This window comes from Aquarana catesbeiana, linkage group LG11 (genome assembly GCF_042186555.1).
Source record: "Aquarana catesbeiana isolate 2022-GZ linkage group LG11, ASM4218655v1, whole genome shotgun sequence".
NCBI lineage: Eukaryota > Metazoa > Chordata > Amphibia > Anura > Ranidae > Aquarana > Aquarana catesbeiana.
The window spans coordinates 213,297,861-213,323,336 of NC_133334.1; the positions used below are offsets into that span (position 1 = coordinate 213,297,861).

General features: G+C 43.3%; 1 protein-coding gene across 1 annotated transcript in view; it reads left to right on the forward strand.

Annotated features, from left to right (window-relative positions):
• The window catches only part of LOC141112430 (uncharacterized), a 239,380-nt gene that overhangs the window by 145,179 nt on the left and 68,725 nt on the right, over nt 1-25,476 (forward strand). Inside the window, exons 4-5 of the mRNA XM_073605276.1 lie at nt 11,310-11,395; nt 18,589-18,628. Of these exons, the coding sequence (XP_073461377.1) occupies nt 11,310-11,395; nt 18,589-18,628 (126 nt within the window). The remainder of the gene's footprint in view (nt 1-11,309; nt 11,396-18,588; nt 18,629-25,476) is intronic.

Consider the following 25,476-nt stretch of genomic DNA (forward strand, 5'->3'; position numbering starts at 1 on the left):
AACTCATTTACATTAAAAACATTATAGCTGACATCAGACAGGTGAGTGGAGTTGATAACATTAGCATCTTCTCACAGTATGAGTCCCAACAGTATGACTCAGTCACTATTGCTACTATGGCAAATACAGGGTCCCCAGAGTCTGTGTGTCCTGGGGGGACAAGGACCCAAAGCCAAAGTAACAACACCTCAAGGGTACCCCAAATGCCAGGGCCCATAATCTGTAGGCAAGAGGCTCACATTCAGTCCCCTCCAAAAGCCTCTATCCCGGGTGAGTCTGTCACACATGCGTAAGCTGCAGAGCCACTTAACAGCACCCCAGTATTATCTGCAGTCCTAACTCTATTTGAGAGCCTCCACAGTGGAAGCACATGCATTTTAATGGATAGATAGAAAGCAGGTGAGCCTGGAGGGAGCCCATCTCTCCTTAAAGGTACAGGGGCACACTGGACACCCAGCATATAGCACAATGGCAGCAAAGGTATCCAGTGTGTTCCCTCACCAGTATTCCAACAGTACATTCAAATGACCACTGCCTCCACCTATAACTGGCCTATGCAGCAAGGAGCACATGGAAGGAGCCCAATACAGACCTCCACTGTCTTCTATGTGTACAAATTACAGGTTCAAGATCCAGCTAAACCATCTTCATGATCCTCTGCAGTACCTACTTACTCACAAGGCCTTGCATTATCCTTTGGTTCCAGTCTAGGGCACAGAAGGGTCTGGCCATATGCCTGGGGTCCAAGTGACCTGACACATGTTTCTTTCAAGAGGTTCCCTTCTCACTCTCAGGAGGACAAAATCTTTTTCAGTTAGCCACAACCAACCTGACCAGACAAGGTATATGTATCATGTTGTTTAGGAGTCTGGTCCCATCCCATTCCTTTCCCTTCTGGTCAGACCCTAGTGCAAGGTACAGGCGATCCCCGGGTTACAAACAAGAAAGGGTCTGAAGGTGTGTTCCTAAGTTGAATCTGTTTGTAAGTCGGAACAGGTAAATTTTTTAAGTGGAGCTCCAGCCAAAAAACTATTTTTAAGCTTTTTGGATAGCATAGGGAAGGGTTAATACCCCTGTAAGGTTTGTTTTGCTGTCTGTGCCCCTGTTCAGAAGATTTCACCTCATCTTCTGTCCCAATGACAATTGGATTTTGAAAATTTTGGGTTGTTGTGGAAACAAGCCTTGGTGATAAATCATCAGTGGATGTACCTTTTTCCCATAATAACTCTTACAGGAGTGAATTTCCCTTCCTAGGGGTACATTTTCCCTCACTTTCTGTTGTCTCCCTCCATTTGTAAGTAGGAGTCGTTTGTAAGTCAGATGTTTGTAACTAGGGGACCAACTGTACTAGGAAGCTCATATTAGAGAAAGCCCACAAGGGGACCACAGCATGCAGCCACCGAGGTGTGTCTAAAAATTTCAGTGAATGGTATCAGAAAACAAACAAAACAGAAGATACAAACAAATGACCTTTATTGGCCTTCAAAATAATCACCATCCTTCACAACACACTTTTGGCAACAATCATAAAACTTCTGGAAACTGTCAGAAAAGGCCTCTTTAGGAATTTACCTCAGAACCGCTGTCGCACATTCTTGGATTTCCACAACGTCCGCAAAATGTGCGCCTTTCATGGCGCTCTTCAGGTGGGAAAACAGAAGTCCGCAGGCACCAGATCAGGGGAGTATGGTGGATGATCGAAAACGGGTATGCCACGCTGAGCCAAGGATTGACGCACAAGGATCACACAGCGCGCAGGCACGTTACCATGCAGCAACATACACTGTTCAGTCCTGTGACACTCTGGCCGAACACGGCGGATGTGTCGTAGCATTTCAAACCTTCCTTGTAGAATGTGGTGTTCATGGTTTGATCCACAGAATGATGTGAAAAAAAGTGTGGCGCTAATATGGACAAATACACTAAAAATAATTAGAATATAAATCTGTATGTGAAAACGTGCCTAGAAAGTTATTGTGACACTCGAAAATTATTAAAAATATATAAACAGAAAATATATGTAATGAAACATATATCAAATTATAATCATGCGACTGTACAAACCATTGAAGTTGCACAAATCGCTATGATATATAAAACAAGTATTCAAAAGTAAAATATTCACGCAAGGTATTAATAATACCTGTGACAAGAATATATCTCCAAGTCTCAATGAGTCTCACATCTTCAATATAATGTTCTAAACTAATAGCAAGTGTTCCAAATACACATGGTACAAAAGTGTGGGCCTCCAATAATACATGCGAGTATTGTATGTGAAACAATGGTAACACCCTAAAAGTGCGAAACTAAAAATATGTGAAAATGAGTGAAAAGATAATAGTGATGAAAAGTAAAAGTAAAAAGGAAGCTGTGCGTCAGCTCACTATATATTGATAATCCTAAAAATCAGCAAATGTCAAAATGTACAGACATAAGTGGATAGATGCTAGTGTGAACAGCGCATGCCTAATGTATCAAAATAATATACCAAAAACACAAATGAAGTGGTAACATGCAAACATAGTATTTAGCATATAGAGTCCATGTCATGTTTGCCGTCTTACTCGGAAGTGTAGCGGGCTTTAGTCATCATCCACAATCCACTCAATCAAAGATAGTTTGCAGGGTATAAAAGAAAAAAGAGAGCCTCCACATGGTGTAAATCCAACAAAGGATAAGGGATTTATTTGAATATAAGTATCTTCCAACATCTAATAAGAGCAATCCTAACAGTAAAAATTTGGTTCATTTGAACCAAAAAAGCGCAGTAAAAAGGTGGCCATCGTTGTCGAAGAAGGCGATCAGCATTGTGTTGACCTTGGTCTTTCGCAGGTAACAATTTTGGGTTGGGGGGAAGATGGTGACCGCCATTCCATCGATTGCCACTTGGATTCCAGATCAAGCTGGTAGCACCAGGTCTCTTCCCCTGTGACCATGGTTTGCAGAAAGGACAGATCCAGTTGTAAACACATTTTCTGCTCATGGCTTACGTCCCGTACACTTGCACCAACATTTCATGCATCTCTGTTGCCATTTTCCTGAATTTGAAGCAGAACTTGATGTTCACTCATTGCTCCATTGCACTGTGACCCTGCCTCTCACACTGACTACGTTCAACTGTCTGCAGCGGGTTTACTCTGACAGTCCAGCGTACTCAGTGCTAGGTGGTGCTTCTTTCCCTCAGTTTAGGCCGCAATGTATTCTTCTACATATTTTTGGTAAAAAAATCGTAATAAGCGTATATCAATTTGTTTGCGCAAAATTTATAGTGTCTACAAAATAGGGGATAGTTTTATGGCATTTTTATTTTTAATTTTTTTTTTTTTATTAGTAATGGCAGCGATCCGTGATTTTTATCTGGACTGCGACGTTATGGCGGACACATCGGACATTTTTGACACTATTTTGGGACCATTGTCATTTATACAGCGATCGATGCTATAAAAATGCATTGATTACTGTGTAAATGACACAGTGAAGGGGTTAACCACTAGGGGGCAGTGAAGGGGTTAAGTGTGTCCTAGGGAGTGATTCTAATTGTTAGGAGGCTTGGCTTTAACACACAGGACAGTGATCACTGCTCTCGATGACAAAGAGCTGTAATCTCTGTCCTGTCACTAGACAGAACGGGGAAAATGCTTTGTTTACAAAAGCATCTCCCTGTTCTTCCTCTCCGTGACACGATCGCGGTCACCGCGGCGGGTGCGCGCCCGCGACGCTGCTTCTTAAAGGGGATGTACCTGTACGCCCTTTTGCCTACCAGCACCATTCTTCCGACGTACATCGGCGTGCGCTGGTCAACAAGCGGTTAATGGGATAATAACGAAGCTGCTTTGCTGGTGATTCTGATGAAGTTATTGCAAGCAAATTTTCAAAGGCTTTTTTTTTCTAGTGACATCAAGAATAATATTATTATGCTTGTTATTTTTATTTATTTATTTTTTTTTTTGGTGCAAGTTACCACAACACCATTATCCCGTATTTTTTAAGATCAAAGATACAACTATGTTAGTGTCCCCTGTTAATTTTACATTGTATTTTTTAAAATGTAACTGCCTACTCCCAAACTGTCAAGTAAAACACATAGCCAAGTATTATTCTCCACAATTTTTTTTATTGTGCATTAAAAAAAGAAAACAAATACAATTAGACATGCTATCTGCCAATAGAACTTAACCAAAAAGTGCATTCTATGCATCTAAAAATATAGAAAATATACCAAATCAAATCATTATTCAACCAAAAAAAAAAAAAGAAAAACTGATGCATGTGTCCTGCTTTTATATATAGGAGGTCAACAATGCCAAGAGTTGGTGAAAGCAGGGATCCGTCATCCGGAGATGAGATAATTCCAAAAATCATCTGGATTATTCTCCTGGAGCTCCCGCAGCAAAGGCATATGACAGAATTGATCACGATTAATAATGCAACCAATTTTTGGTCCAAGAAATGCTCCTCCTCCTGTTCCTGGATTGGACTCGGGTCAAAGCAATAACTCCAAGGCCAATAATAAATAACACGTTATCTCCCCCGATTCCGCAACATGGCTGGTTGACGAACGGCCATTCAGAAACTAAGTGAAAAGTAAGAAATGAAAAGTACGAATCAACACTCGCCAAACTTCTACTAACATGAAATTAGCAGAAGCACAAAGGGTGTCGCCTGACAATTGAACTTCATCTTTTTCAGCTCGTAGTACATCTAGTATGTCACTACGTTCGTGTTTGTTGGCTGACAATTGTGTACCGTTTGTATGCAAGACAAAATCTTCGGACAAAAGTCTGAGGTTTTGTCTGCGGAAAATCCAAACGTGTGTACGAGGCTTAAGTCACATCCTACAGTAAAAGCCATGGTCCACAGAGAGCTTCCAAAGTGTCAGAGGGATCTCATTGTTAAAGGTATCAGGAGAAGGGTACAAAAGAATTTCCAAGGCATTAGATATACCATGGAACACAGTGAAGACAGTCATCATCAAGTGGAGAAAATATGGCACAACAGTGACATTACCAAGAACTGGACGTCCCTCTAAAATTGATGAAAAGACAAGAAGAAAACTGGTCAGGGAGGCTGCCAAGAGGCCTACAGTAACATTAAAGGAGCTGCAGGAATATCTGGCAAGTACTGGCTGTGTGGTACATGTGACAACATTCTCCCTTATTCTTCATATGTCTGGGCTATGGGGTAGAGTGGCAAGATGGAAGCCTTCTTTTATGAAGAAAAACATCCAAGCCCAGCTAAATTTTGCAAAAACTCATCTGAAGTCTCCCCAAAGCATGTGGGAAAATGTGTTATGGTCTGATGAAACCAAGGTTGAACTTTTTGGCCATAATTCCAAAAGACATGTTTGCCACAAAAACAACACTGCACATCACCAAAGGGACACCATACCCACAGTGAAGCATGGTGGTGGCAGCATCATGCTTTGGGGCTGTTTTTCTTCAGTTGGAACAGGAACTTTAGTCAAGGTAGAGGGAATTATGAACAGTTCCAAATACCAGTCAATATTGGCACAAAACCTTCAGGCCTCTGCTAGAAAGCTGAACATGAAGAGGAAATTCATCTTTCAGCATGACAACGACCCAAACCATACATCCAAATCAACAAAGGAATGGCTTCACCAGAAGAAGATTTTAGTTTTGGAATGGCCCAGCCAGAGCCCAGACCTGAATCAGATTGAAAATCCGTAGGGTGATCTGAAGAGGGCTGTGTACAGGAGATGCCCTCGCAATCTGACAGAATTGGAGTGTTTTTGCAAAGAGGAGTGGGCAAATATTGCCAAGTCAAGATGTGCCATGCTGATAGACTCATACCCAAAAAGACTGAGTGCTGTAATAAAATCAAAAGGTGCTTCAACAAAGTATTGGTTTAAGGGTGTGCACACTTATGCAACCATATTTTCGTTTTTTATTTTTACTTCCCACCTAAAAGATTTCAGCTTGTTGTTTAATTGAGTTGTACAGTTTATAGGTCACATTAAAGGTGGGAAAAGTTCTGAAATTATTTATCTTTGTCTCATTTTTTTACATCACAGAAACCTGACATTTTAACAGGGGTGTGTAGACTTTTTATATCCACTGTGTGTGTAGTGTGTATGTGTGTGTGTGTGTGTGTGTGTGTGTGTGTGTATATGTGTGTGTGTGTGTGTATATATATATATATATATATATATATATATATATATATATATATAAAATTTTATTATATCTTTTCATTTGACAACACTGAAGAAATGACACTTTGCTACAATGTAAAGTAGTGAGTGTACAGCTTGTATAACAGTGTAAATTTGCTGTCCCCTCAAAATAACTCAACATGCAGCCATTAATGTCTAAACCGCTGGCAACAAAAGTGAGTACATCCCTAAGTGTAAAAGTCCAAATTGGGACCAAAGTGTCAATATTTTGTGTGGCCACCATTATTTTCCAGCACTGTCTTAACCCTCTTGGGCATGGAGTTCACCAGAGCTTCACAGGTTGCCACTGGAGTCATCTTCAACTCCTCCATGACGACATCACCGAGCTGGTGGATGTTATAGACTTTGCGCTCCTCCACCTTCCGTTTGAGGATTCCCCACAAATGCTCAATAGGGTTTAGGTCTGGAGACATGCTTGGCCAGTCCATCACCTTTACCCTCAGCTTCTTTAGCAAGGCAGTGGTCGCCTTGGAGGTGTTTTGGTTCGTTATCATGTTGGAATACTGCCCTGTGGCCCGGTCTCCGAAGGGAGGGGTTCATGCTCTGCTTCAGTATGTCACAGAACATGTTGGCATTCATGGTTCCCTCAATGAACTGTAGCTCCCCAGTACCGGCAACAGTCATGCAGCCCCAGACCATGACACTCCCACCACCATGTTTGACTGTAGGCAAGACACACTTGTTTTTGTACTCCTTACCTGGTTGCCGCCACACATGCTACCACGCGACACCATCTGAACCAAATAAGTTTATCTTGGTCTCATCAGACCACAGTACATGGTTCCAGTAATCCATGTCCTTAGTCTGCTTGTCTTCAGCAAACTATTTGCAGGCTTTCTTGTGCATCATCTTTAGAAGAGGCTACCTTCTGGGATGACAGCCATGCAGACTAATTTGATGCAGTGTGCGGAGTATGGTCTGAGCACTGAGAGGCTGACCCCCCACCCCTTCAACCTCTGCAGCAAAGCTGGCAGCACTCATATGTCTATTTCCCAAAGACAACCTCTGGATATGACGCTGAGCACGTGCAGTCAACTTATTTGGTCGACCATGGCGAGGCCTGTTCTGGGTGGAACCTGTCCTGTTAAACCGTTGTGTGGTCTTGCCCACTGTGCTGCAGCTCAGTTTCAAGGTCTTGGCACTCTTCTTATAGCCTAGGCCATCTTTATTTGGACCAACAATTCTTTTTTTTTCAGATTCTCAGAGAGTTCTTTGCCATGAGATGCCATGTTGAAATTCCAGTGACCAGTATGAGAGAGTGAGAGCTATAACACCAAATTTACCACACCTCCTCCCCATTTACACTTAAGACCTTGTAACACTAATGAGTCACATGACACCGGGTAGGGAAAATAGCTAATTGGGCCCAATTTGGACATTTTCACTTAGGGGTGTACTCACTTTTGTTGCCAGCGGTTTGGACATTAATGGCTGTGTGTTGAGTTATTTTGAGGGGGCAGCTAATTTACACTGTTATACAAGCTGTACACTCACTACTTTACATTATAGCAAAGTGTAATTTCTTCAGTGTTGTCACATGAAAAGATATAATGAAATATTTACAAAAAATGTGAGGGGTGTACTCACTTTTGTGAGATACTGTATATATAAATCCAGTCTGCCAGTAGGTGGCGTTGCTAGTGATGCAAGCATTGCAAAAAGAGGGGAAAGAGGTTTCAAATTAAAGAGGAGAAGCCCATCTTTAACCCCTTCGTATAGGTAGGTCTGAATAGCTAGACAAGAAAAAAACTCGGCCGAACTAACTACCCTGAGTCCAAACAATGTGGTGTGTTCTCAACTTAGAAGCTGAGTTAGCATGTATTGCAGAGACATAGAGCATATGTTTTTTTTTTTTTTGCCCTGGCATACACTTTAAAGAGTTTGTAACGTTCTATACATATTTTTTACCTTAATTCAGTCCCTGGGGACGGGACTGAGACAACACAGCTCAGGATCGAGCCTGCAGGAGTGCCACCATAGGAAGTCACACACCAAGAAGAGTTGGGGTTAGGAGGGCTGGCAGGGGACCCAAGAAGAGGAGGATCAGGGACTCTCTGTGCAATTTCATTGTGCAGAGCAGGTAAGTATAACGTTTGTAATTTTAAAGGAAAAAAAAAATGACTTTCCGAACATTTTAAGTTGATTGTTCTTTCTAAATACCGTATATTCACTTTATGTAGTGTATTGCTTTTTCAAGCTGGTTTGTGGATAAAATAGATTCCTATTGTAGCAAAGTCCCAGGGCCCCTGAAGCCCAATGGTGACCTCCAGAGTTAAGGACAGCTGACATCCTTCAGTGTAGAGTGGGTTACAAGGCGTGGTGGGTGTAATGCAAGATGAACAATTGGACACCAGACACTTATTGAATGCAGAGATTTATTGTCTCTTAAACAGAACTGTGAGAGGATTAGGGCCAGGAAACCCTTAGGTAGATGCAGTCTTAATTGGCTGTCCCTGAGACTTCTATAGGTAGACAGCTATACAGGTAAAGGCCTCCAGCCAGACAGCACTTCTGTATAGGTAGGACCGCTGTCTCCTATGGCAACAATCTTGTAGCTGTTACTAACAGTAAATGTTTTCAACTTTTTGCAACACGAACACCCTACACTCACTCACTGTGGGTCTTCACTCAACCAGCTCCCAGTCTCTCTCACTAGACTTCAGATACACTAGCCACTGGATCCCCTGAGCTCTTTTCTGTAGAATTCAGTATCTTCCTCAAGGATCACCCCCGCTTCACTGCTGGGTCCCTGGCTTGGTACTCTCAGATACTCCTCAAGCTTCACCCCTGCTGATACGTTAGGTCCCTGGCTTGGCACTCCACAAGCGTCACCTCTGCTGTCCGGCTGGGTCCCTGACTTAGCACTTGCTGATACTTTCCCACTTCTTCACCGTCCCCGGTTGGTGAGAAGTCTGCTCTGGTACTGGCCTCAGCTCACTCACTGTGGTCTTCAGTAGCAAGGTGGACGGCCCCTTTGTGGCGACAGCTTCCCCTCTACCTTCGACCACGACAGGGTTTGAAGGAGCAGTATCCAATTAAAACTAAGGATGAGCTCAGCCGTGTTCGCAGAGCCCGCCAGGAAATCGGCACTGCACTGCACTAATCACAGGCAGTGAGACATTTCCCGATCTCTGCAGCTGAGCATCGGAACAATGTCTCACTGCCCGTGATTAAAGCAGCGCAGTGCCGACTTCCTGGCGGCTCTGCGCATGGGCAGTGCGAACACGCCGGAGCTCATCCTTAATTAAACAGATGACAAAACAAAAGGTGACATTTCAGTATATCTTTCTTTTCTGAGAATTTTAAGATCTCAATATATTGTATAATGTCGTGTTAATTAACGGAATTCCCATCAACTCATTAAGCTCAGATGCAGACACAGGCCCCTTTAACTCTATCCCACAACTACCTAAGTACCTGAATATTCTCAGGGAAGATCTGTTTCTCTCTCCCCCCTCCCCCAACAGTTAATCACACTTGATGAGGTGGCGGTAGCTGGGCAAGTGATCTGCAGCCAGGTGAGATGCCTTTCACTATCAGAACAAGCAGCCTAATAGCACAGCTTTTCTTGAAAACTCAGCTGCTGGGGCAACACCTCCCTGATTGCTGCCAGGATACTGCAGTTTGAGTAGAGTGTCCCTCCTGCTCTTCACCTGTGTCACCAGATGTCACCGTCTGTTTTTAGAGACTATGTTATGCAGCCACATGTTACCCTGATTGAGCCACAGAGACATTGCTGTGAAGCATATATGTTTATGCAGATTATTAATCAATTTTGTATTATTCTGCAGTGTATCCATGCTCATTGCCATCCTGAACCTGTTTTGCATTATTGCTTCTAACTTTGCACCTTTTCCTTAAACTGCAAGCTACAGTTACTTTGTATCTGATCATTTGGTTGATTACTGTAAATGTGGACAGGCGATGATCCAAGAGTACTTGAAGGCAAGGTGCCAATTAAGAGCCCCTGGGCAATCATGTGAGGAAGCTCCTTAAAGAAACCTGGAATGAGAAAACAATGTTGGCTTGCATTACTGACCTCCTTCTAAAAACTGCTTGGAGGTTGTGCTGAACTACTGGCCTCCATACTTTGAGTTACTGGCCTTGAATAATTATGAAACTAAAGAAAGTCAGAGGCCCTTATGTTCATATTTGTTCCAGATTTGTGTAGAATCAAGGCAACTAACATTTATAGTCAGCAGCTGGAGCTGTCCTTCTGTTATGACAAGATTCCTATTATAGACTTAATGCAGAGCAATTTTAGCAACTTTTAATAGAAAGAAACCAAGTTTCAGAAACAAAATATACATAACTCTGTTAGCATGGTGATACTTTAAGAGGAACTGAACTCTAGAAGTCTGTGCCCAGAATTGCCCGTTGTCTCCCTGCAGGTGATTTTCACCCATTACTGACTTACCATGCTTTGTTTTGCACAATGTCTCTGTATGGAGATGGCCATCTTAGTAGAAGTCACAACATCCAGCAAAGAGAACAGTGAGCAACACAGTAGTGATTATCAAATCTCACTCCAAATATCCTGAGATTGGGAATCATTTGCAGCATTGACATTGAGATTTGCCCTGCAGATCTCTTTAAAGGTACTGTTTAGGTGCAATTAACATGGCAGTCTTAACTTCTCAGTTCAGTTCCACTTTAAAATCTCATTAAAAGATTCTACAGTAGGCAAAGTGAATTGGTCTGGCCTGCTTTCTCCATGGTATTCAAATACATGTTAGGAAAATGACGAATATTATATTTGCATTAGAAAAGAATTTTATTCACTCAAAATAGTATGCTTTTCTGATTTTGACACTGCCCAAAATTTGAGAAATGTCAGCTGGTGCAGAGCTGTAATCCAGCCAAACCTATTCATGGCTTGCATTCTGCACTATGCATGTTGTTGAATGTGCATCTGATAAGGCTTTTCATTCTTGAAAGTGCAATTGAAAAAGCATTGCATTCTCAAATGTACCACTGATAAGGTTTGCATTCTTGAGCGTGTGCTTCATAAAGCTTGGCATTCCTAAAGTCATATAGCATAATACTTTGTACTTGCAAGTTCTAAAACACCGGTCTTGTGCTTATTTCAACCTTATCCACTTTTTCCCTTTAGGGAAGGCAGCCAGGGACTCAGATTGACCCTTGGGAGGATGCAGACTTTGCTCTGTATAAAGTCACTGACAGATTTGGATTCTTACAGTAAGTTCAGTAAGCATTTTGTTAAAGAAATAAACAGACAAGATGACCTTTAATTTTCTTGAATGTTGAGTGATTATATTCATGCACAGAATATCTATGCACAATTAATTAAAATTCCCAAAACAAAAAGACCAGCTCTAAAAACATTAGGGCATCAATGCCTTTATTTGTAATCTAGCTAAATCTCAACTCCAGCCAAAATTATTTACCTAGCTTTGAATAGAGAGGGAAAGGGTTAGATGCTCTGTCTGGTTAGTTTTGTTGTTTGTGTAACTATCGGGATTACTTCCCCTTATGTCCTGTAAGGACTGGAATTTGGGGGAGCCCTCCAATGAGGGACACAAACAAAAGCACATTTTTACTAGCATAAGGAAGAGTTAAATCTTCTGGCATTATGTTTATTGCTGTCTATGCCTTCCTGTCCTGCTGACAGTTGCTTACGTGATTTCTTATCCTGGTGTCAAAGTATAGACAGTGAGGGAAAGTCTACCGCATGGAGTCAAATACAGTAAAATAAAAACCTAGAATGAATTTTCAGCCCCGGAAGATTTGGCTGCCCAATGACCAGGCCATTTTTTGCAATACGGCACTGCGTCGCTTTGACAATTGCGCGGTCATGCGATGCTGTACCCAAACAAATTTGCCATCCTTTTTTTCCCCACAAATAGAGCTTTCTTTTGGTAGTATTTGATCATCTCTGCGTTTTTTATTTTTTGCACTATAAACGAATAAAGAGCGACAATTTTGAAAAAAACACAATATTTTGTACTTTTTGCTATAATAAATGTCCCCGATATAGCCGATATGTATTCTTCTACATATTTGTGGTAATAAAAATCGCAATAAGCGTATATTGATTGGTTTGCGCAAAAGTTATAGCGTCTGCAAAATAGGGGAAAGATTTATGGCATTTTTATTATTATTTTTTTTTCTACTAGTAAGTGATCAGCGATTTTTATCGGGACTGCAACATTATGGGGGACAGATCGGACACTTTTGACACATTTTTGGGACCACTGACATTTAAACAGCGATCAGTGCTATAAAAATGCACTGATTACTGTGTAAATGTCACTGGCAAGGAAGGGGTTAACACTATGGGGCGATCAAGGGGTTAACTGTGTTCCCTCGTGTGTGTTCTAACTGTAGGGGGATGGGACTGACTAGAGGAGATGACAGATCGTTGTTCCTAGCTAGTAGGAATACAGATCTGTCTCGCCTCTCCTCACAGAACAGGGATTTGTGTGTTTACACACACATGTCCCTATTCTGGCTCTCGTACCCGTGATCGCACGTGGCCGGCCGTCATCGCGACCGTGGTCGCGATGACGGCCAGCCACGCACATCGGCACCCCCGCACTGCAGCGGGGCGTGCCTGATATCCCTGCTTAAAGGGCTGACATACAGCTATGACGATTCGCGGGAACATCCTGACCTGCTGCAGTATAATAACAGTGGCTGGTCGACAAGCGCTGATTTGTGCTTCCATTTATTACTTCGAGAGAAGCCTTTATTTCTTTCAGATATTAAAGCCCAAGTTCATCACTGATACGAGCCATACATAAGAATTTCTGTGCTCCTATAATCAGTCTGATAAACAAATGCCAGAAGAAGTCAGTTACTGCATACATTTAGCTAAGCCCGGCATATTTTTAAATTGTATGTGATTCTAGACATCCAATTGTGGAAAGCAGAATGTACTGTCCTCTCGTCTAGAGGGATCCCTGATGCTTTGTTTTCTCCGTCCTGGTCGGGAAATATAGGGGTTGATTTACTAAAGACAAATAGACTGTGCAATTTGAAAAGTGCAGTTGCACTCTGGAAGAGTAGTTGCTTCAGTGCTTAGTAAATGAGCAGAAGCTCTGCTGATTTCCATCAGGATCATATATCCAGAAAATTATCTGATCTCAAACTTACTGATATTTAAATACAACCCCAATTCCAATAAAGTTGGAAAAATGTGTGTAAAATCTGCATAAAAAAACATAATGCAATGATTTGCAAATCTCATAAACCCTTATTTTTTTCACAATAGAAAATAGAAAACATACCAAATGTTTAAAGTGAGAAAATGTAGCATTGTAAGAAAACATAAGGTCATTTTTAAATTAATGGCAGCAACATGTCTCAAAAAAGTTGGAACAGTGCAACAAAAAGCTAGCGAAATAAGTGGTACTAACAAGGAGGAGCTGGAAGAACATTCTGCAACTAATTTGGTTAATTAGGTCCGTAACATGATTTGGTATAAAAAGAGCATCTTAGAGAGTCAGAAGTAAAGATGGGCAGAGGTTCAACTATCTGTAAAAAACGGCATCCAAAAATTTTGAATTTCAGAATAATTTTTGTCAACGTAACATTGCAAAGACTTTAAATATCATCATCTACAGTGCATATCATCAAAAGCTTCAGATCTAGATTCTCTAGAATCTAGAGAAATCTCTGTGCCCAAGGGACAAGGCTAAAATGCAAAACATGATGTTCGAGCTATCAGATGGCACTGCATTAAAAACATGATGGACATCACTGCATGGGCTCAGGAATACTTCCAAAAATCACTGTCTGTGAATACAGTTCTCTATGCCATCCAAAAATGCAAGTCAAAGCTCTATCATACAAAGAAGTCATATTTCTACATGATCCAGAAATGCCGCTGTTTTCTCTGGAGCAAATCTCATTTAAAGTGGTCTGTTGTAAAGTGGAAAACTGTTTTCTGGTCAGGCGAATCAAAATTTGACGTTCTTTTTTGGCAACCATGGACGCCACTTCCTCTGGACTAAAGAGGAGAGGGACCAGCTTGTTATCAGTGCTCAATTCAAAAGTCTACTGAAAAGCTGTGTGTAATCGCCATATTGTTCAGGTCCTAGGTCACCCATGCCATTTTGTCATAAAAAGAGACAGAGCAGCAGTTTATACAATCAACAAACTTTTAGCGGCATGCCAAACACCCTTATCAGTACTTTGATAGGATTAGCAAAATCTAACCCCAATACATGTCTCTTTGCGCTCATAAAACCGTCAAGTGTCAGCTTGAGTAAGGATATTAACTGATACCTGTCCTGGTCTCAGATGTATCAGTCGTAAATGGCTCAGCTGGTAGAATGGCTGATACACATTATTGACTGACTGGTTATTAGCAAGGAATCAAAAAGTAACTCCTGAGATAACAGTACAGCCAGAATAAGGGCATAATTACCCATATCCATTAATTAGCAGCAATTTAAGGCCAAACACCACTATACTTGGAGGTATGGGAAGCGGATTCGGACCATTACCTCTCCTAGGTGCAGTAGACATCTGACACCCTTCATATTTATATTCATTCAAAAGGTAATTTCACACTGGACAATGATATACAAGTAAGAAGACTGCCACCTGGAGGTATTCAAATATAATACCTTTAGAAAACGGTATCTGTGGCATGGTGCTAAACAGTGACATCCCAACTGTCACACCTTAGACCTGGTGATTGGCTAAATCAAAAAGAGGGGTTGCCCTTGCAGTTGACAACAGTCCTTTATCATCAAAGCAAGGAACACCTATCAAGTTTTATGAGAGGCATTGCATCTTGCTTATTGATTGGACTCTGCTGAACCAGGATTTGATAAGTATTTTTCACTCTGTAACCCTTTGTGTCTTTTGTGTGTGTTGCATTATTGTTTTTGTTTCCTTGTAATACCCTTTTCTGTAAATATTTTATTTGCATTATTTTTAACTGTCTTTTATTAAATGATATTTCCAAAATTATTACTATTGCCTCTAATGCAGTAAGACAGAACTTAATGTATCCCTGTCTCTTTGAAGAGTGCTACTGTCTGTGGTAACAATGTGTGTTACAGACGTTTATTTTTAAGTCATAATTGCTATTTCTAATATTGTGGACCTTTTAATTTTTTCAATAAAAATATCTGGTGGCAGAGTAAAAGGGTTAATTGTGTAGTTAACCAAACCCTGTGACAATCTTTGTGCGGGCTGAGGCTGGGAGTGTAATTTTCATGTATCAGTGACAACAAATCAGTGTGAATTTGACAAGCCATTTGTCACAAGTTGGTGGTCTCATGCTGCATCTGTCACACCTGCAGTCCAGACCTTTTACTAATTGAAAATATATGGCGCATTTTGAAATGAAAAGTAGGACAAAGAAAACCCAGGACTTTTGAGCAGTTAGGATCCTACTTCAGGCAAGAATGGGGCATCATTCCTCTCCCAAAACTCCAGCAACTGGTCTTCTCAGTTCCCAGATGTTTATAGAGTATTAAGAGAAGGGGATGCTACACCATGGTAAACATACTCATGTCCCAACTTTTTTGAGATGCGTTGCTGCCATCAATTTGAAAATTGCCATATTTTTTCTTAAAATGGTACATTTTCTCAGTTTAAACATTTTGATATTTCTATGTTTCTATTGTGAATATAATATGGATTTATGAGATTTGCAAATCATTGCATTCTGTTTTTATGTAGACTATACACAGCATCCCAACTTTTTGGGAATTGGAGTTGTATATGAGAAGTGTCAATACTTGTTCTTAATAGACATAATAAAACGTTTATCAGTTAACAGAAAAAATGGCAGATGTTTAATCTATTTCAATTTAGTTGGTGCACAATTGGAGGTAATGCACCACACACACCCTACAAGACAAAGATCCCTGACGCTAGCCTTAATAACCAGCAAATAGGACGGGTATAAGCTTCTTATTAAAAAAAATAGTTTTCAATTGCAAACTTTTGCAATTATATTTGGAAGTTGCGCATCATATCTCTGTGACCTGAAAATCATATGCTCCTGATGATGTCATCTTTGACAAAACTAGTAGAGCAGAGGCGGAACACACGTCATAACACATATGCGATCCCGCCACGGCCAACTTGGATTCTGGAATATAAGTTGTTTACTACAGTGCCTTGAAAAAGTATTTATACCCCTCGAGATTTTTCACATATTGTCATGTTGCAACCAAAAACATAAATTTATTTTATTGGGATTTTATGTGATAGACCAACACAAAGTGGCATATAATTGTGAAGTGGAAGGAAAATGATAAATGGTTTTCAATTTTTTTTACAAATGAATATCTGAAAAGGGTGGCTTGCATTTTTATTCAGCTCTACTTTGTAGAACCACCTTTCGCTGCAATTACAGCTGAAAGTCTTTTTGGGGATGTCTCCACCAGCTTTGCACATCTAGAGCGTGACATTTTTGCCCATTCTTCTCTGCAAAATAGCTCAAGCTGTCAGATTGAATGGACAGCATCTGTGAACAGCAATTTTCAAGTCTTGCCACAGAATTGGATTTAGGTCTGGACTTTGACTGGGCCATTCTAACACAGCTTTGATCTAAATCATTCCATTGTATCCTTTGGCTGTATGTTTAGGGTCCTTGTCCTGCTGGAAGGTGAACTTCCGCCCCAGTCTCAAGTCTTTTGCAGACTCAAACAGGTTTTCTTCTAAGATCGCCCTGTATTTGGTTCCATTAATCATCCCATCAACTCTGACCAGCTTCCCTGTCCCTGCTAAAGAAATGCATCCCCACAACATGAAGCTGCCATCAACATGTTTCACGGTGGGGGTGGTGTGTTCAGGGTGATGTGCAGTGTTTGTTTTCCGCCACCCACAGCGTTTAGGCCAGAAAGTTACATTTTGGTCTCATCTGACCAGAGCACTTTCTTGCACATGGCTTCTAGCAAACTGCAAACAAGACTTCTTATGGCTTTCTTCTTGCCACATTTCCATAAAGGCCAGATTTGTGGAGTGCACGACTAATAGTTGTCTTGTGGACAGATTCTCCCACTTGAGCTGTGGATTTCTGCAGCTCCTCCAGAGTTACCATGGGTCTCTTGGCTGCTTCTTTGATTAATGCACTCCTTGCCTGGCCTGTCAGTTTAGGTGTATGGCCATATCTTGCAGTTGTGCCATACTCTTTCCATTTTTGGATGATGGATTTAACAGTGCTCAGATGTTCAAAGCTTAGGATATTTTTTTATAACCTAACCCTGCTTTAAACTTCTCCACAACTTTATCCCTGACTTGTCTGGTTTGTTCCTTGGCCTTCTTGATGCTGTTTGTTCACTAAGGTTATTTAACAAACCTCTGAGGGCTTCACAGAACAGCTGTATTTATATTGACATTAAATTACACACAGGTGGACTCTGTTTACTAATAAGGTGACTTCTGAAGGCAATTGGTTCCACTAGATTTTAGTTAGGGGTATCAGAGTAAAGGGGGCCGAATACAAATGCACGCCACACTTTTCAGATATTTAAAAAAAAATTTTTTTTAAAAACGTTTATCATTTTTCCTTCCGCTTCACAATTTTGTGCCACTTTGTGTTGGTTACAATGTCCCATGAGACATTGTAAATCTCTGATATTCACAGACATGACTAGGCCTGATGGGAATTGTAGTTCCTGAACAACTGGAGGGCCATAGTTTGGAGACCCCTGGTCTATCACATAAAATCCCAATAAAATACATTTACGTTTTAGGTTGTAACCTGACAAAACAAGGAAAAATTCTAGGGGTATGAATACTTTTTCAAGGCACTGTATATGATATGAAGAATTTGGTGGTGGCCATGATGATCGAAATTAGCAATCAGGTATTTTTAATGACAACCTATCAATAACAAGCCTGGAGGATGCATCAGTCATTAAGCCCATCCAATTCTCCAGTTTTAACCTGACTACTTGTAAGAACTGGAAGTATTACTAAAAAAAATGTAAACATTTTTCTTAAAGAATTTGGTGGTCAGTTGAAAAATCTACAGAATGCCGAGAGCGGTAAGAGTGAGATCCCGTTGCCTTAGCAGGAAGGTGGCTGTGAAGAGTAGCAGATAATTAATGCGGCAAGGGTCTATTTGTGGAGCTTAAGATGTATTGGAATCCAGATACAAAGTCACACACACATACAGTATGTGTTTCTTTATTATGAGCTGACCATTTATAAAGCCCAAGCCCATTAAACCTGGCTAAAGGACCAAAAAAAGGCTATATAAAATATTATATTTAAGAATTATCTTAAAACATTACTTGTTTGTATCTCTGTGGTTTCTCTGAAGCACTGCGTTAAAACCAAAGAACTTTAGAAGAGTGCTAGAAATAGCAATACATTGTCATAGGCTTCAATGCCATGGTTCTGTTCAGCAATACTTTATGTGCCTAATATTAATGACTCTTGGTCTCTGTTTTTGTCAGTGAAAATGAACTGCCTTCACGGACAGCAGCGGAAGAAAAGGTAAAATATTGCATTTTATTGATTTTTTTTTTTATGCAAATAATTTCCATTGATTACTGTAATTCTTGCCCCCTTATGATGTTTACAGTTGTGCTCATAAGTTTACATACCCTGGCAGAATTTATGATTTCTTGGCCATTTTTCAGAGAATATGAATAACACAAAAACTTTTCTTTCACTCGTGGTTAGTGTTTGGCTGAAGCCATTTATTATCAATCACCTGTGTTTACTCTTTTTAAATCATAATGACAACAAATTACCCAAATGTTTACATACCCTGGTGATTTTGGCCTAATAACATACACACAAGTTTACACAAAGGGGTTTGAATGGCTATTAAAGGTAACCATCCTCAGCTGTGATCTGTTTGCTTGTAATTAGTGTGTAGGTATAAAAGGTCAATGAGTTTCTGGACTCCTGACAGACTCTTGCATCTTTCATCCAGTGCTGAACTGACATTTCTGGATTCTGAGTCATGGGGAAAGCAAAAGAATTGTCAAAGGATCTGCGGGAAAAGGTAGTTGAACTGTATAAAACAAGAATGGGATATAAAAAGATATCCAAGGAATTGAGAATGCCAGTCAGCAGTGTTCAAACTCTAATCAAGAAGTGGAAAATAAGGGCTTCTGTTGAAACCAAACCACGGTCAGGTAGACCAACTAAGGTTTCAGCCACAACTGCCAGGAAAATTGTTGGGGATGCAAAGAAAAACCCACAAATAACTTTAGGTGAAATACAGGACTCTCTGAAAACATGTAGTGTGGCTGTTTCAAGATGCACAATAAGGAGGAAATTGAAGAAAGATGGGATGCATGGTCGAGTTGGCAGAAGAGCAATTACTACTCAAATGCCACAAAGTATCCTGCTTACAATACGCCAAACAGCACAGGGACAAGCCTCAAACCTTCTGGCACAAAGTCATTTGGAGTGATGAGACCAAAATTGAGCTTTTTGGCCACAACCATAAACACTACATTTGGAGAGGAGTCAACGAGGCCTGATGAAAGGTGCACCATTCCTACTGTGAAACATAGAGGTGGATCTCTGATGTTTTGGGGATGTGTGAAATACAAAGGCACAGGAAATTTGGTTAAAATTGATGGCAAGATGAATGCAGTATGTTATCAAAAAATACTGTAGGAACATTTGCATTCATTAATCAGAAAGCTGCTCATGGGACGTACTTGGACATTCCAAAATGACAATGATCCAAAACACAAGGCCAAGTCGACCTGTCATTGGCTACAGCAGAATAAAGTGAAGGTTCTGCGGTGGCCATCTCAGTCTCCTGAACTCAATATCATTGAGCCACACTGGGGAGATCTCCAACATTCAGTTCATGCAAGACAGCCCATGAATTTACAGGAACTGGAGGCTTTTTGCCAAGAGGAATGGGCAGCTTTACCATCTGAGAAGATAAAGAGCCTCATCCACAAATACCACAAAAGACTTCAAGCTGGCATTGATGTTAAAGGGGGCAATACATGGTATTAAGAACTGGTATGTAAACTTTTGATGGGGGGGCGTGGCCAAGATGGCGCTGTGGCTGCTTCTCAAGAGAGCTCCGCTGCATCTAAGCTTCCGATCCGGATCCTGGGCTGCTTTAGACCACTTTGTTCACCCCGGCAGAACGGGCGAGTGCACGTACAAACACAGAGGACACAAGGCGGGGAGAGAAGATATTAATCCAGCGGCTGCCGGCTCCTTCCTGGGCGCATCCCAGCGCCCTCGTGCAGCTAGGCCTCAGCAGTGGCGCAAGCGGCCTCTCCTGACGGGCCCTAAAGCTCCGGAACGGGACGAAGGCACCCTGGAGTCCCTGCTCGTGAGGAGGGAGCTCTGAAACACACAGAGGACACAGACAGCGGGGAGAGAGGCTGGAATTCCGGCGGATGCCGGCTCATCCCAGGGCGCATCCCGGCCCCCTCGTGTAGCTAGGCCGCAGGCACGGTGCGAGCGGTCTTTTCTGACGGGCCCTGAAGCTCCAGAGTGGGACGTAGCCACGCTGCGGTCTCTGCTGGTAAGGGGGGATAACTGGCTGGGGGCCCCATCCTTCTAAGAGATTCTCCCGGGAACCACTGGCGGAGCCCTGCAAGCTGCCCATAGCACATACAGCCCCCAGTGCAGGCCCTGAGACACCTGAATGAGACGCCGGAGCTTGGGCACAAAGTTCAGCAAATGGGGCAAGAGACTGATTTTTCCACCACAGCCAGACCCCCCCAGATGCCCACTGACCCCGAGTGGAGGTCCGTACGACCCGGAGTACCCAGCAAAAATAGAAGCCGTACAGAAGGACGTGGGCCTCATACGCCAAGATATGGACAAACTGAGGCTCGCCTGTCACCCCACTATGCGGTGGAAAGGGCGCACCGCATACCACCTAAACCGGGACCTCCTGGAGCCCCCCCATGAACCTTCATTCTCCGTCCGCTCAACTTTAGAGACAGAGAAGAAATTCTCAGCGCCTCCAGAAATGTGGGGGACCTACGCTACCACAATGCCAAGTTGATGATTTTCCCTGACTACTCGGTGGAGACCCAAAAACCCAGGAAATCCTTAAACCATGTAAAAGCGGCATTAAGGGCTCGCAACATCCGCTACAGTGTCCTCTTCCCGGCCCGTCTGAGAGTCCAAGACGGAGAGACAACTCGCTTCTTCAGCTCCCCCAGGGAGGCATCTATCTGGCTGGACTCGCTGCCGCAGGCCCGATGATCGGACGCATGGTACGTACCGCATGACACCCTCACTTACACTGAGCTTTACCCAGGCCTAGGCCTGTGTGGACCACAGACTAACCCACAGACAGGGTGTCCACACCTTTGTTGCACCTGTTGTGCCCTGTTCGTACCCATGGTGTATGCTGCTCTGATAGTGGTGGTTAGCCCCCCCTGATATGGGAACCCAAGTTAGCGCCCCTGACAGAGACATAGGAGAAAATTGCGGGCTGCCGCTTCCCTATGTTTGTTTTATCCCCTCCTGTGGCATTAGGGGCCATACTATGTATGCCCACCCACTAATGAATCGACTTTACTGCTGGGACGCATTCCTGTTTTCTTTTCTCCTCTTGGATCCATGTCCCTTACAGCTTGTTACATTGAGCCAGCAGATGTCTCACACTTAGAAAGCTGCTCAGATTGCTGCTTGACCCCCCCAGAAACTATCCAGGGGGGTTTGGGTTCGCCTCTTGCATGGACCCCCATTTGCAGCCGGCGAGCTGAAACTGTTTGGGATGAATCCCCTCCTCAGTTCAAGGGGGTTGGGTGGGGTGGGGGGCAGGGATTGTTGCCCAAATGGGGCCATTTTTTTCCTTTTGGGGGTTATTTTTATTTTTTACTTTTTTGTAAAAATGTTTTCTTAAAATTTATGATTATTAAGCTTCATGTGTCAGTAATGTCAGTCACATTGCTAATTCCTGCTACTGTATTATAATTGCCAGCGCTGAATTTCTACCTTCTCAGTTTCCTCCGAGTCTAGCTAAGGTTCCCTAGAAGGGCACACACCTTTACTCCGTATATCTACGCACAACAATTTGAAGATGACGTCCCTTAGCGTTCTGTCCTCGAACACCAGGGGGTTAAACTCGCCAGTTAAGAGATCCCTGGTGTTCCAGTTTATCAAGGCCCACAACCCACACATATGTATTTTACAAGAGACTCACCTAGTGGGCAGTAGAACCATGTCCCTTAAAAAGCCCTGGATCGGCCATCATTACCATTCCACATACTCCAACTTTGCGAGGGGTGTTAGTATACTAGTACACAAGTCTATCCCATTTCGGCTTCTGGACCTGGTGCTGGACTCAGAGGGCAGATATGTATTAATGCACGCTCAGTGGGATCAATGAGGTGGGCCATAGCAGGCCTCTACTTGCCTCAACCTGCACCATTGACTGTTCTGACTTAAAATACCCCAAAAGTTACTGACTTTGCTAATGACAATATTCTAATCTTGGAGCATTTTAACCTGGTTCCGGACCCTGCCGTGGAAAGATTGTCCACGAGTGGTAATCCTCACCCTGGACTGATGGAGTGGGCGGACACATTTGGCCTGACAGATGTGTGGCGCTGGAGGCACCCTCAGACCCGGGCCTACACCTGCCACTCCACGTCTCACCGCACCTTCTCAAGGATAGACTTGCCCTATGTGGGGAGGGCTGCTCTCCCCAGGACAAAGGTCATTAAGATACTCCCCAAGGGCATATCTGACCATGCGCCGCTGCTCCAGACCATGGACTTATCCTCAGCCCCAGAGTCCTTGTTGTGGCGGCTATCCAGGTTCTGAGTGTCAGATGAGGCGGTGGATGGTCAGTTTCAGGGATTTCTCTGGGAATACTGGGCGACCAACCGCAGCTCGGCATCCCCACTGGTGGTGTGGGACGCCTTGAAGGCTTACACTAGGGGTCAGTACCAACTTAATATAAGCAAGGTTCGTAGAGAGAGACGGGCTCAACTGACTAGCGCAGAACGGGAGGCAGGCCTACAGGAGGCAAGATTTATCAGGACTGGAGACTCTCAGGATTATATTAGACTACAGGCTCTAACTAGTGAGGTATTGCGCGTGCACGCCTCTCTCACTCAGAAACGAATGCTAGCCCAGTCCCAGCATATTTTTGAACAAGGTGAAAGATCGGGTAAATTGCTGGCCTGGCTGGCACGGGAACAGGCGGGAGGGATATGCGTGTCTCACATACAGGACCAAAATGGTGCACTCCCTTTACACCCCTGACAAAATTAATGGGGGCTTTGTCTCCTTCTACCGCCTCCTTTATAGTTCCAAGGCAACATACACACAGGACAAACTGACCTCTTATTTAGACCCTATCGACATCCCGGTCCTGACATCGAAGTACCGAGATGCGCTTGATGCGCCTATCTCGATAGAAGAACCGTTGAAGGCCCTAAAATCACTCCAATCTGGCAAGACCCCTGGCCCTGATGGCCTACCAGTTAAATTCTATAAACAATACGTTGAGGAAATAGTGGTCAGACTACACACCATGCTACGGGAGGCGCACAAGACAGGGGAACTCCCGAGCTCTCTGAGCGAGGCGGTGGTGGTAGTAATTCCTAAGCCTGGGAAGGACCCCTCTCTGTGCTCCTCATACCGCCCAATCTCATTGATAAATGTTGACGCGAAACTGCTGGCCAATGTTCTGGCCAACAGATTGAACACGGTTATACTAGCATTGGTGCACCCAGGCCAAACGGGGTTCATGCCAGGGAGGGGCACAAACATTAATATTAGGAGGCTCTTTACACACATGGCCAGAGCCCGTCCAGAATCGGCGGGAGTGGTGACCTCACTCAACACGGAGAAAGCTTTTGACTCGGTCGAGTGGGGCTACCTCTGGGGGGCCAGAGTACGCACAAATGGCTGCCTCTCGGATAGTTTTCCCTTGGAACGGGGCACGTGCCAAGGGTGCCCCCTATCGCCGGGACTATTTGCGATGGCACTAGTGCCCTTGGCCATAGCCTTGCGTGCAGAGGAGAGGGTAAAAGGCATAACAGTGGGCGTGATAGAGGAGGAGGTGTCCCTTTATGCAGATGACACCCTGCTCTACCTTGCAGATGCATCTGGGTAACTGGCTAGGGCTCTGGAGCTATTCGACCACTTCAGAAGGTTCTCGGGAATCCACATAAATTGGGCCGGTCGGTTCTGTTCCTGTTCCCGCTGCACCCCTCTGTCCCTAGATTAGACACGGCTACCCCTCTTGAGTGGGTGGATGAATTCACATACTTGGGTGTTAAAATCACTAGCACGACGGAAACATTTATAGAACATAATGTCCAGCCTCTCTTGTCCTAACTGACGGCTAAATGCTCAGCCTGGCGTACCCTCCCACTGACCCCAGCCAGTAGAGTCAATCTTCTGAAGATGATATATCTCCCGAAATTCTTATATTTCTTCCAAAATAGCCCTTCACACATCCCCAGGGCCTTTTTCAGGCGCCTTGAGGGTATAATGACCTAGTTTGTGTGGGCGGGGAAACCGCCCAGAGCGGTGAAACGCATACTCTCTCTCTGCAGGAGGATTAGCGATGCCCAACTTCCTCATATACTACTGGGCGGCAATCCTGGTCACAGTCAGGTGGTGGTTCTCCCAGCCCAGACAAAATCCAGCGGTGAGACTAGCGTCGGCTATACCAGGGTCCTATGCGGCATTGAGCAACCCCACATTTAGGGGGCTCAAGGCTCCACGCGACCTGACAGTGCCTATGAAGACGACACTAAGGGTATGGAAAGAGGTCAGAGCAGTTTATCACAAGCCAAATTGTGAATCCCCACACACTCCACTATGGGGCAACCCCACACTACCCCATTTGAACGACATCCCGGGCCCATCATTCTGGGTTGGACGGGGGATAACCACCCTGAACCACGTTATAAAAGATGGGAAACTTATTCCCTTCACGGAACTGAGGCGCACATATTCTCTTCTCAACACCTCGGAATTTAGGTTCTGGCAACTGAGACATGCCATGAAGGCTCAAATCCCGGAGGCACTGACACTCGAGTCTGACTCCATTGAGCGCTTGCTCATTTCCAGTGTAATGGGAAAACCCCTCTCCACCCTCTATCTGTACCTGACGGTAGCCTATGACACCAAACCCACGCACACATTCGACATATGGAGGGAGGACATCCCGGGCCTGGGAGAAGACGAATGGGAGGACTGTATATCAACCTTTTTCCCATCCATGATAGCGGCCAAGGATAGATTTATCCAGTTGAAGTTTATTCACAGGGCGTATTACACCCCACATGGGATGGCCAGCATATACCCGAACTTAGACCCTTCATGTCCCAGATGCAACACAGAAGTAGGCGCATTCTGGCATGTGGTGTGGGCCT